The sequence below is a fragment of the Armigeres subalbatus genome, chromosome 3, assembly GCF_024139115.2.
Source record: "Armigeres subalbatus isolate Guangzhou_Male chromosome 3, GZ_Asu_2, whole genome shotgun sequence".
In the NCBI taxonomy this organism is placed as follows: domain Eukaryota; kingdom Metazoa; phylum Arthropoda; class Insecta; order Diptera; family Culicidae; genus Armigeres; species Armigeres subalbatus.
In genome coordinates, this window is record NC_085141.1 from 245,601,519 (window position 1) to 245,622,204 (window position 20,686).

The 20,686-nt window shown below is 39.6% G+C and overlaps 1 protein-coding gene across 3 annotated transcripts in view; it reads right to left on the minus strand.

Annotated features, from left to right (window-relative positions):
- Window positions 1-607: 607 nt before the first annotated feature.
- LOC134222840 (protein argonaute-2) overlaps window positions 608-20,686 on the minus strand; it is a 41,673-nt gene continuing 21,594 nt past the window's right edge. For all 3 annotated transcript variants that reach the window (XM_062701990.1, XM_062701989.1, XM_062701991.1), the window contains 3 exons: window positions 16,445-17,611; window positions 1,155-1,912; window positions 608-1,092 (listed from right to left, as the gene is read on the minus strand). In XM_062701990.1, the coding sequence (XP_062557974.1) occupies window positions 999-1,092; window positions 1,155-1,912; window positions 16,445-17,611 (2,019 nt within the window). In that variant the 3' untranslated portion in view covers window positions 608-998. The remainder of the gene's footprint in view (window positions 1,093-1,154; window positions 1,913-16,444; window positions 17,612-20,686) is intronic.

The window sequence follows — 20,686 nt, forward strand, 5'->3', positions numbered from 1 at the left end:
GCCCCGTCCATCCTTAAACTTTGTAAACTAACCTCGAGTCACCACGAGTACGCTGGCTTCTATCCCTCTCTTACTAACTGTACAATAAAATGATATTGATTGTATATATCACATGGCATGGTTATACACGCCTGTGCCTACCAAATAAACGAACTTGGAAAAAAAAATAATAATTTGGTTGCAAGGGCGATAACAGCGGAATCTAATCGCGTTAAAAGAATCGACTTCAAAACTATCAATCTTAAATTAACAACAAGAAAACTCTTCTGAAAAACACACAAACTTTAAAAAAATATATTTAAAAAATCCTTATCAAGGCCGCTAGTTGATAGCCATTTAGTACAGAGGTGGCGAATGAAAAAATGTCACACTTCCAACATTTTCTATAGAAAAGTTTACCAAATGGCACATAGAATAGATTTTGTTCCTGTGGTATTCTGTGTTCTCCAAAGTTTGATCAACTGACTACATTCAGTCCTAGGAATTCAAACTTCATGCGGCGCATCTCCTTGGCAATTTATACCTGTGTCACTTCAATCATACGTAAATCAATTTCTAAGGTACAGAAAGAATAAAAGAATTTTCACAAAAAAGAGAACACGAAACATTGTTTCTTTGGCGGAACCACATTAATCAACATAAATGTATTTTATTTAATCTGAGTTCGTTCATCAATAAATATACGCACTCAACATGTATATTCAATTTCTTGGTGTTTAGTCAGAGCGTTCTAAGAAGCAAAATATAAAGAGATAATTATAGCAATTCTTAAATAAAATTATAGTAGCAAACTGTGCTAGCGATTATTTCCTTAGAATAAAAAGAAATCGTTCTGACTTAACAATGATCAAACTAATTCTTTATTATTGGCGATATATTTTTTATGAAGATTGATGAGATTCCTGTTATATATTGTTTATTTTTGTAACATATTTGATTAAACATAAAATGAATTAGTATGTAGTTATAAATGACAATTTTTTTTTCTTTAGATATTTTTACACAAAGAACATTGGATGACCATCCTGGATTTCGGACTTAATTTGCATATTCTCGTACTCTCTCACCAAATTGGTCATATTCAAATTGCGACTGAAGGAAGAAAACATATCATGTTAGAATCGAACAACGTATCCGTATTACAATCTACTCACTCTTTAATGTAGACACGTCCTCTGTAGGCGGCAAGATGGGCGTAATAAGTCGGGGCCGGGTAGGACACGGCTCGGTTGCAGCGCGTGAACATATGACATAGATAGTAAGTCAGTGCCTGCAGCTGATCTGGATTACAATTTTCATCATCGTAGAGGACGCAGTATTTCGTTGGTTTAGCCACGCCTTGAACGGCAGCATGTGACACCAGGAAAAATTGGTACTGATTAGGAGTGGTGATATATTTGTCAACAATAGTTCCTGGGGGCACGTTATTGTTGCGGCCCTCGGTGGGACATTTATCGGTAGGGAAGAAACGAGCATGGTGCCGTTTTTGGACAACAATGAAGGTTATGTTTGGTTTATAATTCGGTGCCACGCTGGCCGCCGCTGCCTGCATTGCACGGAGTTCAACGGTCAGTACCTCCTGAAATTGGCCTTCCGAAACGCCGTCACGATAATACATGATCAGTTCAGGAAGTTTCTGATTCTGCTGTTTGAATTGTCGCAGCTGTTTGACCACGATATTTTGCAAATCCCGGATCATCTCGTCTTTGGCGTTTTGTAGGCGGTAGCAGCAATTGAAGCGGAACCCTTCGAGATCATACGAGGCTGCCACACCAACGACACTCGGAATGTTGGTCTGCTCTGGGGAGGGGTGGGTAACGTCTGCACCGATATACATTACGGTCTTCCGTGCGATCGGAGGCTTGTAGCTACTTGCCAGCACGTGGTTTGAACCGTTCGTCTTAGCATTGATCTGTTAAAAAAAAACACGCCATGGATGGAAATAACGAAAGATTTAATTATAATGTTATGAAGAAAATGGAGATGTTGGGAGAGATGCTAAAATACGGCACTGGCGTGACGCTTTTCGAGTGAAGCAAAATATATTCTGATAAACTTCCCGCACAATTATTGAACAGTTTAGCAAAAAAAAATCACAAACAATTTGGATTATAATTCAGTTTATTGTCTTATATTAATATTAATAATATTGTTTAGAGTTCGAAAATCTAATTCTAGATGGAAAACCATATCATCAACATCAGTTTTGTTGTTAAACAGTTATTGACAAAATGATTGTAATCGATGAAATATTTCATTGTTTTCACATGAGTTGATCTTGTTATGCCTGGTAGAACAGGTTTAACCACATCGTCGAACGAAAGCCGCCTTCAACCACCCATAGTCAGGGCTGGTAGCGATGAATGCCGTTCAAAATAGTGACTTTAGTTACCAACGATGACGAAAAAGTGATCAAATAGTTACTTTCAATTGCAGAAAAAGTGACCAAATAGTGACTTTTGTATAAAGTTTTGAACCGGTATAGAGCTACAAGTTGCATTAGCATTGTTAGGCATAATTCGTAGATTGAAAACTAGTGTTTTATTTTTGAAATCCTTATCTAGAATGCTATCTGAAATCAAGAGAAGGCAAAAACAACATAAGCATGAGGATTACTGGTAATGACCACGCCCATCTTCATCGTGAGGAGAAAGAGGATGGAAGCAAGAGGTCAGTGACTGCGACACTCTCATAAGTACCACGCAGTGGGATATTGAGGATGATATTCGTTGGATTTGCCAGAAACTAGCAATGTGACCATGATACCTCATATTAAGTAACACGCCACGAGAAGGAAACTACCCGGCGTCAAGGGAACTGGTAGTGAATAACAAGTTGCGTCTCGAAATTATGCTTATAATTACAACAACTTTTGTTGTTAAATACGACCTCGAAGTTTTCTTTTTCTAACAGCCAAATCATGATAGAAAATGATCTAATTAATACCTAGACGATGAACAATTTGGACTCAGAAAGCTTATAAATTTTTGGTAGGACCATTTGTTTGAAAAATATAAAGTAATTAAAATAATAAAATACGATATCAACTGTTATCAAACTATGGTTTAATAACAAATTGAAATGAAGTTTTTTTAGATTTTGAGATTTTGAGCTCGTCGTGACATTCTGAGAAAAAAAAAATTGAAAATCCAATAAAACGATAGTCTCTTATTAGATCCAATCCAGAAATTCTAATAAACTTGAATTTCTAAATGGCAGACTTTAGTATTATAGTTATTTTAAAATGGGTGGCCAAATAATTTCGAGTTATTTTTTTTAATCTAAACAACCATTTAACAATCATAATGTACTTTCTGTCATCGACGCCCTTATCGCTCATTATTCTCCCTGACGTTGAGAAACATCAAACATCATTGTCATGTGATGAAACTGAGATTGTTCACTATCTTTGTCACCGGAGGGTATTACCGCTCACCATACGTGGTTCTGGTTCCAATAATCCTCAATTCTGTACACTGAAAACCAAAACTACCCAAAAATGGGTTGTTTGCACTCAAAACCGTGGTTTGGGCCAATAACCCAAATTTGAGTAAAATGGCTTTTCTGACAATAGGTAGTTTGCCTTTAATCCCATGTAAACAACTTACCCAAAGCTGAGTTTAATTTATCCAAAGCGGACCTTTATCAACCCAAAATAGAGAATATTGAATTTACTCAAATTTGGGTTATTGGGCTGAGCAACCTCGGTGAGGTGTTTGCATCTTGCTCTAGTTTTGATAGCAATCATGGGAAAAAAAGGGAAAACTACCCAAATTTGGGTAAATTTTTTCTGCCATATTCTCAATAGTGCGTATATTGAACTCAAAGTTTGGGTTGATTTATCTGTCCGTGTACTCTTTACTTAGGTTAGCCAAATTTCATTCGTGAAGAAAAAGATCATAGTTGACATGAATCGAAAATAACCTCACGATTTCCACAACACTCTTAGAACCTCTTTGATGCATATTTCCCAAATTAACTATATTACTACTACACTGCCCAAGTAACCATTAAGCCGTTAAAATCGACTTCATTTCGGCTCTATAGCCGCAATAAAACCCTTTCAGCAGAGCTAATAAGACCTAAAATATTCTTTAGTGCTGCTCAAAAGCCGCTTTTGGCGAATTATTTGGCTGGTATAGTGCTTGCCCCTACCTATTTTTTCACGCCTATGCCAAAATGTCAAAATTTTTAGACGAGTTGGAACGGAACGAAAAAAAAAAAATGAAATGGAAAATACTTGTTTTCACATTCTGATGCGTTCTTTCTCTTTTATTCCTATTGGGGATTCAAATTTTTTGCTAATTTAATTTAACTCCGGACTTGAACGCTTGGAGCTGTGTATGATGCTTTTTGTTTAGGTTGATCGCTTACTTTACCATGTGATCCAACACGGATCTGCATGGATGTATTGTTTGGAAGGGATAAAAAGCAGAAGGATTTCATCTGCCTCTGCATCAAGGGCGAGAAAGCATTGAAAATGACGGAGGAAAATAATACATTGAGTAATTAATTATAGACGGATTTGTTTGTATTTAAAAACCCCACAGCTCATGAAACATTTTCTTGTATTTTCCATGCAATATGATGCGTCTTGGCTGCAGATTATTATTCATCATCGTAACAATATTGAAAAGCAAACACGACTGATCTCAAGAAAAAATGTTTCTAATGCGAGTAAAAGAGACAGGTTATGAAATTCTAGGTGTGATTGTTATTGATTATACTAAAACGTCATAGATAGTAGCTCTAACTTGGCAATAATAATTCCCTTATTCGGCTTGAATCCACAGGGCTTATATCAAAGCGTTATATACCGATATACGGCTTCTTTTGATGCTCGAAGTTTATACGGCTGATTAGCATTTGAAAATCGTATATACAGCTTATTGGCACTGAAATGTTGTTATATGGTTTATATAAGGTTTATTAAAGTGCTTAATGGTTACCTGGGTGAGGAAAGTGTGCATATTGAACATAAATGCCCGGCACATAGAATATGACCAGTTACTTTTGCACATGTGAAATATGTGCATACATATTGAATTCTCGTCTGTACCATTATCATAACTTTTATGTGCGATGGTATTGAAAGATATTCGATGCCTTATGAGTTTGAAGATGCTGCTGAGAAGCTTTTATCTATAAGATAAACTAATAAAATTCGTAACGCTTGATTTGGGATAGCGGAAAAAACAAACTGTATTCATAATTTCAATTTATTATCATGAGCAATTTCAGATTAAAATGTTTTTTTTTTCACATATATGTCACATAATATCACATAATACACTCGAATCGAAAAAAAAATGCGAAAAACTGAAGATGCATTATGTAGATTCGGCATTGCCAATAAGTGAGCAGGTTCCGTGGTTAAAGCGTCATGATTTTGAGTCCGGTCCGAGTTCCTGGTTGGACTGCAAACAAACTCTGTTGGGGTTAAGTAACATGCGGAAGACATTGCGATAGATCACGTTTCGAAAACACGCTTCTAGTTCAACAATAATGGTTATTCGTGCGAACTGGATACAAGAGATTTTAGACCAGTGACTGCATAAAGTATATTCAAAGAGTCACTCACCTTATAACGATGAAAAATGTTAGATTTGTGAATATTTCAGACAGTTTTTCCTTCCCCCAAGTTGGTTTCTTTGTTTTCACTCGTGATTGGAATCTTGGTGGGAAGCTAATTTATGTGCGGGAATTTATAACCTAATTTTATTAACCATTGCACATAAAATTACTAAGATCCAATAATGCAAATAAATGGGTTCTCACATACTTCGTAAGAACTGCATTTGAATTGGGAAACCTGCGGCTATTTTGAATTCTATGCGGTTTTCGCACATATTATTTATCAATCAATTAATTTGAGTGTAGATTCACATTTGATTTGATTGATAATAATAGGTACAAATGATTTTCATTTTGAACTATTTTACAGCAGGCAATGCAAAAATAGTGACTTTAGTGACTTTTGGATGCAAATAGTAACTTTTTAGTGACTAGACTCAAAATAGTGACCAAGTCACTAAAAAGTGACTCGCTACCAGGCCTGCATAGTTTCCACAAGCTGGTTTTACATAAGTCATGTATAGCAAATAATGGTTTATATGACCGTGAAAAATCAAAAATGTTTATTTGTTTATTTATTAAAATAATTCAACTGACAATGAATGTCTAAATGAATATTAGTTAAACTAATTGGTTACGGTCAGCGGTACGGAAAAAGTCTAGTAACCGATGACGAAACACGTCAACTGATGAATTAAAGTCAAAAATATCGAAGAATTCGTTGAAGCGGCGACTGATGAATCGAATTGGTTCGTGTAGTGCATAGTTGCTAGTCTGTGGTTCTAGAAGCAAAAATAGACGTTGACGAAGAGGTCTTTCAGGTGCATATAGACATATGCCTCCTCGCTCGCATCTGTAAAAACGTGAAGGCCCACCGGCCCAATATCAACAGCAGGGAATCCTGGAAAATAGGCCCTAGGTAGTCTCATCTGACCAACATTTTCAAACAACTTCGTCCATCGAAGCCAGCGCGTACCAGGGCTGGTAGCGACTGAAGCCACTCAAAATAGTGATTTTAGGGACCAAATAGTGACTTTCAGTTGCAGAAAAAGTGACCAAATAGTGACTTCCAATTTCAGTTGCAAGTTCGATGAGACGAAATCAGGCGTTTTTGGGTCGAAGGAGAATATTTTTTTCGTAATTTGTGGCAGAAAACATCTTTCACTCACCACTCTTTTCTCTTAGAACGAACTCAGAAGAGAAACGAAAATCTTACTCGCTAACTTTTATCTACTTAGTGACTAAGTAAATTTGTATTGCCCTCTCTTTTAAACCCACGGAAATTTTACTCAATATCTGTAAAAAGCAGGACAATTCAAAACTATGAGTAGTCTGCAAGCAAAAAAAATGTTTACGCGACTGGAAGTGAGCGAAATATGGGTATCACTCTTAACACCTGTTTTTCTTTTCTGAAAATTATTTTTAGGCTGAAATCTGCGTAAATGAGCATTCTCTTCTCGTGAGAATGAGTGAAAATTTCGATCATTGGATTAGCTGAACACCTACTTAAGAAAGATGCAGAGAACTCTAAGATTTGTCATAGGTGAAATGGATGTTTTTTTAATTTTTAGTGCGACAGGAACAACAGTACGAATAGTTTTAGTAGAAAACGATTCAAAAATTATGGAGATTCATGTACAACGAGCCTGGGATTGAACCCTCGACCTCCTGCTTGTAATGAGGAACATGCTCTCTGAACTTTTAAATATTTTTACTCCAAAATACGCAGGTTTTCCGACTTGCTGTGCGTATTCATGAATGATTTTTGCTATGGAATTGGATAGCGCATGTAATCTTCAAAATTGATGATCGCCTTTCTATGATATCTATGATACTCAATAAATATTTTTTTAGAGCAAACCCTTCATCACATCTGTAAAATCTACAAAAAAAATAGCCGCTTGAGAAAAAATTAAACTTTCTTGAATTTTTTAAACAAAATTTTATATGGATGCCCAATAAGGGAAGTCTGCTCAAATTGAGGCAACAACTTAAAATCCAAATATCCTGAAATTGTGGTAGAATGTTCTATCAGCGAAGATCATTTAGCATATTTATGACTTTATGCTGTGAAAAATGATAGCATTTGGTCATTATTAGGAGAAGTTGTTCAAATTTTGCATGGCCACTAAAAACATCTTTAGGAGGAACAAAACACAGTAAATAAGGTTGTTAATTAAGAAAAAAACTCGCAACATTACAATCATATGTCTACGAGGATCTATTATAAAAAATTGCTATAACAATACTACTTTAGTTCTTGGTAAAACAATGTAGAATCAAGTCTTCCCACCATCCCCTACTGCATAAAGTTTGAGTAAAAAAAACTCGAAATCGACAGGTCTCCTGCTTGCATGATTGTATACCAATTAATAAATTGTGACGTAAAACACCTTCAATTAGCTACTGGTGAAATGCTCATAAGAGCAGCGAGTTAAATTGCTGGTGAAGTTACAGAGTGATCATTTTTCCAAGGTCCGTAATTTCATTTCCGCCATGAACAAAGCATCTTCCAATGGATACACAAAACCTTATAAAAAATCTTAGTCAATAGTTTCAAAATAGTTGAAAATAGTGACTTTTTGCGAGAAAAAGTGACTTTAGTGACTTGAGGTCGAAAAAAGAGACTTTTTAGTGACTAGCCCGAAAAAAGTGACCAAGTCACTAAAAAGTGACCCGCTACCAGGCCTGGCGTACGGACAACTTCGTCAACCTCGTCATCCCACTTCGTCTGGCTACGCCAAGTGTCTTGGATAATCATGCGTCCCTGGATTGTGATGTGCGACAAGATTCCTTGAGAATCAAAGAGGCTCATTACGCAGCGCAAAATGTTACGCTTCGTCAGTGCTATCGCCTCCAGCTGAAGTTCGGTGGAAAAGGCGAGGACGTCTTCTTTCGGCAGCCATAGGAGCCCCAGAACTCGTTCCGCTCCGCTCTCTGCATCAATGTTGATAGCATTCGGTTGGGATTGCTTAGGTTCCCCAACCCGTCGCAAAAGTGCATCGGAAGTAGAGTGCCAGTTTCGGATCTCGAATCCACCACGTATGTGAATCTCTTTTACATCGAGCGCTACTTTGATTGCTTCCGCTTCTGTGTCGAAACTGTCGAGGTAGTCGTCGACATAGTGCTTCTCTATGATCGCTTTAGCTGCCTCAGGAAACTCCACTTCGTTCCTTCGCGTTCAGGTTCTTGATGAATTGGGCTTGAAAGGGAGAACATGTAGCTCCAAAGCTACCTACATCCATAACGAATGTTTTAACTGGTTCCGAGTGGTGTTGCCGATACAAAAACCGCTGGCTTTGCGCATCTTGGTTTCGAATTCTGAACTGATGAAACATTTGTTTCAGGTCTCCGCAAACTGCAACAGGTCGCTCACGGAATTTGCAAAGCACCGAAGCGAGGGGAGTTAATAGATCCGGTCCCTTAAGGAGCATGGTGTTCAATGAAATATCCCCGACCTTCGCCGCAGCATTCCAAACAAGTCTAATTTTACCCGACTTTTTGGGGTTTCTAACAGCACCCAATGGTAAGTGCCACACCCTGCGAGGGTCCGTTGATTCCATTTCCGTCGGCGTCACTTCATGGATGTAGTTGCATTCCAAATACTCGGTGATTTGCCGCTGTACGTTCGCCCGCAGTTCTGGGTCTCTATCCATCCTTCTTTCAAAACATTCTAAGCGACGTTTTGCCATGGGAAAACTATTGGGGAAATTCACACGGTCGTACCGCCACAGCAGCCCCGTCTCGAACCTAGTGCCTACGCGCTTCGTTGTTGTTTCCAAAATCTGACGGGCTCGGTGGTCCTCTTTGGATTCCGGACCCTTGACCGCTGAGATACCAATGCTCTCCACCGTGAAGTGTTGCTTGACGAGATCATGCAGTTCTTGGTCCGCTTGTTGATAACTTTGACATTCGCCAACGTGCAGCGTGAAGTTCCTTTTTTTGTCCCTCAGCGGTGTACCCGTAAATTGACCAGCCAAGGCGAGTCTTGCTGGCTAAAGGATCACCTAGCCTACCCTCACGCAAGTTCAGTGTTGCAATCAAGCTGGCATTATTGGAACCGATAAGGATCCCAGGTGTGGCTGCTTCGTAGCTACTGACTAGTAGGCCCCGAAGATAGGTGTACTGTCGTGCCAAATCTGCATAGTTCAAAGTTTGCTTCGGAAGATTGAGGCTAGCGACCGTCCTTGCATCGTACAGTGTGAACAGTTCGCTTTTTCCGTCTCCAGAGACCTCCAAACGAATCCGTTGAGACTTGGGTTCCTGTCGGGTTACGTTGCTGGTCCGTGTTAGACAAGGGGAAGTGGTTCGCCGTCATCGATGCCTAATCGGTCAGCAATTGATTGTTCGACCAGAGTCATGTCCGATCCGTCATCCAGGAACGCGAAAGTTTCTACACATTTACCCTTCCACACCAACTTAACGGGAAGGATTCGAAATATTGTAGATTTTTTGGTAGCATGATGTGCATTCAGTCCGTCCCTAGGGGTCTCGCATTGCTTCACTGACGTCTGTTCTTCTTTGCGTGGTGATTGATGCTTAGGTGCTCCAGAATGCAGCAGCCGATGGTGTCGTTGCTGACAGCCATCCACGCCACAGTGAGCTTGCAGTTTGCAAGGGCGTCGTCCGTGCTTTCCCAGACACGTGCAACAGAGGTGGTGATTTTGGACGATCTTCCAGCGGCTTTCAGGCTCCCACATCTTAAACGTTGCGCAATCTTTCACCTTGTGGCTGCTTCCGTTACACGCCAGACACAACAACTCTTTGGACTCCTTCCTTTTCAGTTCGTCTTCTTGGTTGCCTCCCTTCTTGGATAGTTCGCTGGCTAGGTGAGCATTGAGAAAATTTTTCTCTCTTCCACGATCCGACCTGCTCGGACGCGACTGCTTACATTCCGTTGTGATGGTGACATCCGAAGCAGCAGTCACCAGCATAGACATATAGCCAGCGAATGTGCGCAAATCAACCGCCGCAAACTGTTGTTTGTATAGCGCCCAATTCAGACGCTGTTGCGCCGGAATCTTCTCTACCAGTTCCCGTATAAGAACTGTGTTACACAGGTGTGCCACTTGCCCAGAAGCTTCAACATGGTTATAAAGGTTCTGGACCGCCATCCTGAATGTACTCAGCATTTCCAACTTGTCCGCCCTTGGAGTTGGAGTATCGCGAACCTTATGCAGTAGCGTTTGGATGATCAGCTCAGGTCTGCCGTATAGCATGTACAAAGTAGAGATTACTTACGGGACACAAGCTGGTAGAAGCAAACGGCTTTCACCGATTCGAATGCCTTACCCTGCAGCGCACGTTGGAGTCGGGCCAAATTCTCCACATCGGAATAGCCGCACGCATTTGTGGAGTTCACGTACGCACTATAGACTAATGGCCAATCTTCTGGATCTCCTCGGAATGGCGGGAGATCCTTTGGCATGATCTGTCTCCCCATCAACTGATGCTGCGAAGGGCCCACCAGATACGATATCGGAGGTGCATGAGTGAAATTTACTGGAGAATGCCCCCCTAAGGAGGCTTGTGGAAAAAGCGGCCTAGGTTGTATTCTGGGAATGTGAGTGCTTATTGCTGACGCACCGTAAGGTTGTGCCTGCGGTATCGAAGCCGTTGGGATGGTAGGGCAGGCAGTAACCACATTTGTCATATTATCATTCGCCACCCTGGGCATCGAAGGAACTTGAGTGCTAATTGTAAATGCACTCGTTTGATGAAAGTTGTTCACACCAAGCGGCGGGTACCCAGACAACTGCGGAGTAGCAATTGTTGTAAGCGAAATTGGCTGAACCGGACCCGTAAGACTATTGGCCGAACTACTCAGCCCGCCAAGAAATATTGAGGACAGCGACGGATCGAATACACTTCGGTTGAAAGAACCCGCAGTTGTCGGGGTGGAACTGTCGTTGAGCACAGGTAGGACTGATGCTGCTACCTGTCCCATCGCACTCGCTGGTGTGATTGACAGATTATTCATCTCGCCGACCATCTCTCCCAGCCAGTCACCAACCTTTCCGATTCCTACCGCAGCAGACTGCTCGTTGAAAGCATTTGATGCCTCACTGCTTAATACTCCCTGCATAGCGTTTTCCGTGATCCGTACTAACATCGCCTTCTTCCGTTCCATTTCTTTTTTTTCATTTCTTCCATGTGCTGCTCAAGCATTATCCGTTGATCTCTGATCCATTGCAGGCTCGCACGCGCCTGTTCCGACAACAAAGACTGGACTGAACTAGTTGCATGTACTGCGACTGGATTTGTAACAGGAGGTTGGAATCCGGAGGGCCCAGCAATTACGGGCGGTAACGATGGGAGTGCTGTCGATGACACGTTGTACGACGCTGCCGTGAAAGCCAGTGGAAATTCCGAATTAATTGAAAATGGCACCGTGCTTGACGATGGGGTCATCGCCGGTAACGATCCAGTGGCTCCCGAGGACACGGTGGTAACAGTGATCGATTTGTCGCCGGCTCCTAGTTCGCCGATCCGTGTGGACGATGGCAGAGCCGAGCATCCAGCGCACATCCAGCTTTCGTTGACCACGGCTGAGGTCACTCCTACGCATCGGTAGTGGAACCATTCCTCACATACCGCGCAGAATACCATGTCGTCTACATTGTTCGACCTCCGGCAGATTTTGCAATCATTTCGCTCTGTCTCTGGCATCTTTCCGGGAAGTGGAATAGTGGGTACCCAAATCCGATTATTATGGGTAAATCTTTGAGATTTTGTTCGGACAAGAGTGAAATCCTTCGTAGCAACCACCGATTGAGTGTTTGTAGCTCAAAGATTTAGTTTCACCCCGACGAAAGTTTATCCGATACAAATTTACCGAGCCGAATTAATGGGTTGTATTCCACTAAGTATTCTTAATTTTCTATTACAAATCGCTTCTAGAGTCTCCTAACGACAGTAGCTCGTGTAACACTGTAATACCTGTGGTAGAGCTTGCTTCTAGCAGATACGGTCACTTATAGTAGTCCAAACTAAATTAACTATTGTTGAAAAACACGTTTCAGTGGTTTTGCCTAGTAATTTCTTCCCCTATTTAGCGGTACACAAACCAAAGACACTGTATCATTACGGGTGACGGTGACGTTCGAGGCTTGACACTTGTAGACAGGATTGGACTGCCGAGGAGTTGTTACTGATGATCCCGCCAGTGCTGCCAGTGGACGTAACACCTACAATAAGGCAAAAGAGTAGATGTCTTCTTATTTAAAAGCACGCGTTTGCCCGGAATAAGTCTAAAGAATAGACGACCTCTTCTTTAAAAGTACGCATTTACCCTGGATAATGCAAAAAGAGTAGATGACTCCTTCTTTAAAAGTATGCATTTTCCCAGAATAATGAAAAAGAGTAGATGACTTCTTCTTTTAAAGTTCGGATTCGCCCGGAATAAGGCGAAAGAGTAGATGACTTCTTTAAAAATACGCATTCGCCCGGAATAAGACAAAAAAGTAGATCATCCCATTTTTTAAAGTACGCATTTGCCCGGAAAAAGGCAACATAGTAAATGACCTCTTCTTCAAAAGCACGCCTTTCCCGGACAGAATACTAAATGACCCATTTTTCTAAAAAACGCAAAAGTCAAAGCGTATATGATTTCTTTTCTAGTCATACGATGGAATAAGATAAATGAGCAGATGATTCCATCTGTGCTATGCATGCATTCGGTTGGAAGAATTCTAATGAGTAGATCATTCCATTGGAAGCATGCATTTGCAAAAAACTTCAAAGATCACATTTTTCAGGAATGAGGCAAATTAGCATATTAGGTATTTCTTCATTTAAATCCATTTACATTGAAATTTACCCGGAATCAGGCCCAAAACGTAAATCACGCATATGCCCAGAATAAGGCAATAATACAGATGTAAATTGAGCTTCTTCTTAGAGTAGTTATAAATCTTTAATTTTTAATTCCAAATGGTCCTAACATCATTATGACTATTTTTCTTTATTATGCCAAAACGGTCGTTATGCCAAATGGCCCATGGCTATTCAACTCGTTATGCCAAATGGCATTATGCCATTTGAGATAGCCCCGATATCAGGTCCCACACTTTTCAGCTATTTTTTACATGTTTTATACTACGAAAAACCATTTTTTTTAAATCAACTTTATCCCGGCTAGATTGGCAAAATACAATACACCCAGGTTTTTTTTTACACGGTTGGAATTCATTAATTTCTCGGTAAACCTGAACTTTCACTGGTTTTTAAATACCCCCTGAATTTTCTTTGATTTTTTGTGAATTATTTGGTTGGGTTAACTCATTGTTTCGTTGACGCTAAAGGTCTCAAACGACTAAAACCAAACCGTGTAAAAAAAAACCTGGGTGTACCCATATGTGCGACATCAAAATCCACAATTACAAGTAAGAAAAGTACTGCCCCCTACTCGCATATCAGTCCCATACCGCTTTAAACTATCAATTACATTTTTTATTTATTTATTTAAGGCCTACATCAACAGACTACTTATGTCCTAATGATGGTAATAAAAAAAAAAAGATTTAAGATATAAGTATACATATCGTCAAAAACCTAAAAAATGGACACAAACACTAAAACAGCTATCTATTGCGAAGTGAAAAATTCTTTGAATCTTCGACGCAGCGTCTGACGAGGCAGGTTGAAGTCGAATATTGTAGAAACCCTGTTGAATATACGCTGTAATCCTTCAATACTACCGTTCATACTGTAGTTAGTCCGACGAAATGGCATTCTTAACATAGCGTTATTGCGAAGTGTTCTCGGCTGTACGTTAATATTAATCTGTTCCAAAATGTCACTACAATCTATTCGGCCTTGCAAAACGTCTGCAACAAGTACAGCTCGAGCGGTGTTACGGCGTTCTCTTAGCGGCTCCAGATCGATAAGCCGACAGCGGCTTTCATAACTTGGCAGGCGTAATGGATCTCTCCACGGTAGTCTACGCAGAGCAAATCGTAGGAAGCGTCGTTGCACGGACTCAATTCGTTCGGCACCGTTCGTATAATTGGGATTCCAAACGGCGGAGCAATACTCCAGTATCGACCGCACCAGTGAGCAATACAAAGACTTTAGACAGTAAATGTCAGAAAATTCTTTACCCATCCGAAAGATGAAGCCCAGGGTTTTGGAAGCCTTACCTACAACGTATGAGATATGCATTTTGTACGTCAGCTGGGAATCCAAAATTACGCCCAAGTCTTTGACATGACTCAGACGTTCTATGCTGGTATTCAAAAGCGTGTAGTCGAATCTAACGGGATTTTTAATCCGAGAAAAAGTGATCATCGAGCATTTTGCCGGATTGACTATCATACGGTTGACGTTACACCAATTGGCAAAGGATTCTAACTGATGTTGAAGGAAATAGCAATCTTCGATGGATTGGATTTGCAAGAATATTTTCAGGTCATCAGCATACGATAGGCGGGGAACTTCGAGTACAAAATTCACGTCATTGAAATATAGTAGGAAGACTAACGGACCCAAATGACTTCCTTGGGGTATTCCCGATGTAGCCACGAAGGAATCAGACCTGCAGTCGCCGATAGCAACCGTTAGTTGGCGGCCGGATAGATATGATCGGAACCATTCCAATAGAGTGCCATTTACTCCTAACTTGTCTAATTTGGCGATAGCAATGCAGTGGTTTAACTTATCAAAAGCAGCTGACAGATCTGTGTAGATGACATCTGTTTGAGCTCTTTTCGTCATGCTGTTCGTGATGAAAGATGTAAGGCACAATAAATTAGTACTAGTGGAGCGACCGGCTATGAATCCATGCTGAGTTTCAGACAGATACTGCTTGCTGTGAGAAAGCAGAGGATCCATCACAACGAGTTCGAACAGTTTTGATATTGCACTCAGCGAAGTTATTCCTCGATAATTGTCCACGTCACGTTTGTTCCCTTTCTTGTGCACAGGAAACATTTGTGCAATCTTCCAACATGAAGGAAAGATGCCACTGGATAAGGAAAGCCGAAACAGGAGGAGCAACAAATACTGCAAACTGGAAATGTGTCTTTTCAGGAAATTGAACGGAATACCATCAGGACCAGGTTTGATCGATGACTTTAGTTTTGATGCAGCAGAGGAGATCATTTCTTCGCTGATGTCGATAACACCTAGTACATGGCCATATAGGGGAACATTGTCTGCTGCGTGATGTACTTCGTTGTCGGTAAGCTGTTCATCGGTAAAAACGTCAACAAATTTTAGCGAAAACAGTCTGCAGATCTCCTGCAGTGATGATACAGTTTCGCCCTTAAATGTCATAGAGGAAGGTAGGCCAGATTCCCCGCGTTGCTTGTTGACATGATTCCAAAACAGTTTAGGATGCGTTTTGAGATTGGTTTGGATCTTACTTTGATATCGGGAATAGCATATACGACTGACCCGTTTATAGGCGTTGTTGAGTCTGACGTAGTGATCCTTTAAGGAAAACGTGCGGTATTTAGTGTATTTCCTTAAGGCGGCTCTCTTGGCAGTTTTAAGTTTGGGACCGCTTGTTCGCATAATGATATAATAGCCATTGAAGTTCCAAATCGCATTTCCCATATAAGACTTTTTTTTAATTTAATTAATTGAAACATCATCGGATCTTGTTGAAATTTTGCTGAGTTGTTTATCACTCGATAGAACCCCTAGAAACAATTTAGTTTTATTGAATCATTGTTTGATTTCGTGCAATCAGGTCATGTAAAATCTTATTGGGCCAGTTATGCGGGTACTTTCAGTTTGGAACGCTCATTTTTTCACTACATGGTACATGGTCGTAATTTTTAATATGATTTATGGAATTACATTATAAATGAGCATTGGATTAAATCAAAAGTGATGAAAAGTCAAATGGGACTTAAGCCAAACTCACCTTAAGCCAAATGTTGCTAATCGTGCTCGGATCTCCTCGTTTCCTGTCTAGAGTGAAGCTCTTGATACACTGGGTAAACAGTCCAACGCACAGTTCGGCCTTCTGTTTAACTTTTGCGTAGACGTCTCCGTCCCTACCTGGATTAGGAATTATTACAAACGCCAAGTCGATACCGCTCTGTTTTATATCATTGAGAATAAAATCCAATTCCTTTATACAAGTCCTCATGTCTCTTGGTTCGTAGAAATTGTCCCGCATAGAGAACGGTTGCAATAGAACGTTTTGCTTTTGTGACATCTGATAGATATTCCGACCAAATTCTTGGATCGCATCTGGGCGAGTTCTTTGGTCCAGATTTAGTATTGTCCAATTCAATGAACGTCTTGTAACGGCAGTACTCGGAACAATGTAGCCCAGGTTATCTGCTCGCCATACGCCTTTGGATGGTCTGACGTTCTTATTGTTGGCGTATGACAACTCGGGTGGATCGATGATTCGGCCATCAACCGCCTCGAAATTATTCCCAACTCCCACACCAAACTCCTTGATGGTTGGAGCGTTGTTGTAGTTGATTTGATTGAACAAATCCATGATCTTTCGTTTTCGGGTTGCGGTATCGGTAGCCGATTTCTTAATTATGTGTTGGGTGCAGCTATCGGGATGCTTCTTGTTAAGAGCCTGTCCAGGCGGAATACTGCACAGCTCTATTGGAAGCATTATATTTTTAATGGTGCTACCCACATGTAGTGCTGGTAGATACGGATACTTGAGTTGCATTTTTTTGGAACGGAAATATTGATCAATAGTCATTACGGTTCCGTCTTCAAGTTTGAATTTTTGTGTATTCGCCGGCAATTTAATTGCATTGTACTTGAAAAGCTTGGATACTCCATCAGGACCTGTGTATGCCAACTCCATCCCTTTCAAGAAATCATGTAGTTCTTTGCTCATCCAATCCATGATCGGCCTATCCGGAATCTGTCCTCGATTCAATTCTCTCAGTACGTTCAAAACTGGTCCACCGGATGGGAATGCTTTGTGTGACACGTCAATATTCAAGAACGGTTTGGCGCCCAACAACGCAGATTGAAACAGGCCATACCACAGTTCGTGATTGCTTCCAAGGTCGTCCGGTCTCTCCGGTTTTACGTAGATCGATTTTTTAAACTGCAATAGAAGGAAAAGGTAATTAATTGTGCTACATATGTATATAATATCAGTAAAGTAGAGGTAAATATAATGATGAGCTCTTATAAATACTACCGTGACATGCCCTATTACCGTGGGGTTAAGAACGTATTCACAAAGAATTCGCTTCATAAAATTTAATCTGAAACAATCACCCTTGAAAATTATGTCGCTTTAGTCAATATGCATTTGAAGGAAAACATATGTTTGTACTTCAACTCATAAAAATAAAGAAAATAGTGTTCGAACAATAATACCGCGTAGGGGAGGACGGGGCAAGATCGCCACCCGCAAGATGAGCAACCCATAATTTTAACGTTATCATGCCTTTTTTCTCTAAATAACCCTCCACACTTGTAAACTATAGTCCAACAAAAGACTTAACATTAAAAAATATTATGAAAATGAAATGAATCTGAAACACAGATAAATTAGCAAAAGTTGATGAAAATTTGGTTTTTCTTATAAGAAATAGGCATTGAAAAATAAAGTTTTTGAAACATAAATATTTTTGAATGAAAATCTTGACTAAGTACACACATTATACATATGTCTTCAAAGAATATTTTAGGGCCATTTAAAATATTTACAGTTAAATGTTAGACCATGCTTAATTTGATTTGTATACTTCATCTCAGATGGGACAAGGAGCACCCCATTTTAAACAACCAAATAATACACAAACCTATTTTGTACAACCTACAATTAACCTTTCCCGTCAAAAATGTTTATTCGCTCAATCAATTCTTTATCTTATTCAAGGTCAACTTTCCCAAAGAACCTATATTTGTTTACGCCTCGTATTTTTAAATTTAAAATAAAAAATCGAAAAAGTACTGTTTTTCAAGATTGGCCTAACATTTTCCCGACTTTGAACGAACATCGGGTGAATTTCTCAGAACGGTTCACACGAGCAGCACTTTTCGGTCTTTGTTTTCAAATTTTAAAATAGTTAAAGGCTTCCAAAATTATGGGTTTTTCGGCAAAGTTGACCTTAGATAAGCCAGAGAATCGACTGAGACAATAAAATCAAGACAAAATTTCAAAACGACTTATCTGCTTTTGTAAACAAAGATTCAAACGACGATTTGACGAATCTGATAGCTCACCCACGCAAACCAACACCATCAATAGGTAGGGGAAGGATTCCGCTACCTGTTGATGGTGCTAGTTTGCGTGGGAGAGCTATCAGATTCGTCAAATCGTCGTTTGAATCTTTGTTTACAAAAGCAGATAAGTTGTTTTGAAAATTTTGTCTTGAAATGATATACAAAAAGGTCAATTATGATTTACTATGCGCTGAATCTGTTGAGCGTGTGATTTTGATGGTATCAAAAATGTTTTAACATGGCCAGTGCGCATAAAAAAGCTATTTTTTCGATAATACCGTGCACGCACCATACTTTGCGCAGTTAAGGAAATGCAAAATTGAATCAAATCGTACAACTTACAGAAAGTAGCTATCTGCCTGAATTAGTTTCCATGATGTAGTATTATTATCATATTATTGTTTGAGAACTAAATTTGGTACAAAAATTTGAAATAAATAGTAAATTGAACTTCAAAGCAGACCCCTTATTATATGCCTGACTTTGCGCACATAACTTAGAAAATTGCTAACACGAAGCGTCTATCATATAATTTTTCATCCAAAAATTTATTTTTTCAGCTTTTACTACTATTACAATTCATGTTCATTCCATTTGTAGGCATATTTGAGAATATGAGGATGCCCAGCATTATTTTCTTATGGTTCGACATACTTAGTATTTTTCACGTCTGTTGGTGTATGTACTGTACAGCCTCATTTATGTACATTGGCCACAGCTAACAAAAGTTCTTTTTTGTGTAAACCCAATTCCGACGAGGTATATCGTAAATTGAAAATATCGAAGAAATACGAGTTGTGCGCAAAATTAGGTACGCCGAATTGAAAAATTGTTCCTAACATTGCACATCATAGGGTAACGATGGTATTTTGGACATCTGAATATTTTTTGGACTTTTTGCTGTATTTTGTTTATTTTGTTACATAAATATGAAAACAATATCAATAAGTTTTATTGGAATTGTAATACATCCGCCATTACGCATTTTGGTCCGAGGTACCCCCTGGGGCCGGCAAAAGTATCCCCAGGGGTACATGTACCCCAGGTTGAGAACCGCTGTCCTACTGAATATTCTTATTTAACGTCAAATAGAGATAACATAATTAGCTTTCCGATTACTATCAATTTGGTTGAACAGCAGTGATTATTACTTTGTTTTCAATTTAAATTCCGTTTTATTTATACTTTCCTTGCGTTGAAGAAATGATGCCGCGGGCGCCTCATCCGAAATTCAAATGAACAATCGCTCATTTTGAGCGATTGATTGTTTATTCTCGCGAAGGATAAACAATTGAACAAATCAAGGAAATGCTAATACTGTAGTAAAGAAGTTGCATAGTCACATCACTTTCCATGGTGAATCCCGATCTATGTTACTGACTACCCCACTCAACTAACACAACTTCCTTTCCGTGGTAATTGTGGAGATGCAGAGGTATTCTCGGTCTCTAGTAGCAACAATAACCACATACTAACATTCCCTCCCTTCCCCAACTGACTGTAAGGACTTGGCCGGCGCCGTTATTGATCAACATTTGAGAGCTGCTGAAACGTGCACTTCGAGAATAGATGGTAAACCCCAACCACTATTCACTTGGATCGTAGTGCAATTTGCACCAGTTCTGATCAATCACGGAGTAGCAACCATTGATATGTACAGTCAGTCTAAGCTAAGCTAAGCTAAGCTAAGCTATTTTGTTTATTTTGTTACAGAAATATGGTTCGAATTGTGATAATGAACGAGGCAAAACAGACACATGATTCCTATTTATTTAACAAACGCTAAGTAGAAAAACACGCAAAATATAACTAAAAGTCCAAAATATATTCAAATGTCCAAAATACATCATTTACCCTATATTTTAATGAAAAATGTAAATAACAAACCAAATTCTCATGAGATGGCTTCAACAACGTTATAATTACACTGGATTTTGTTTATACA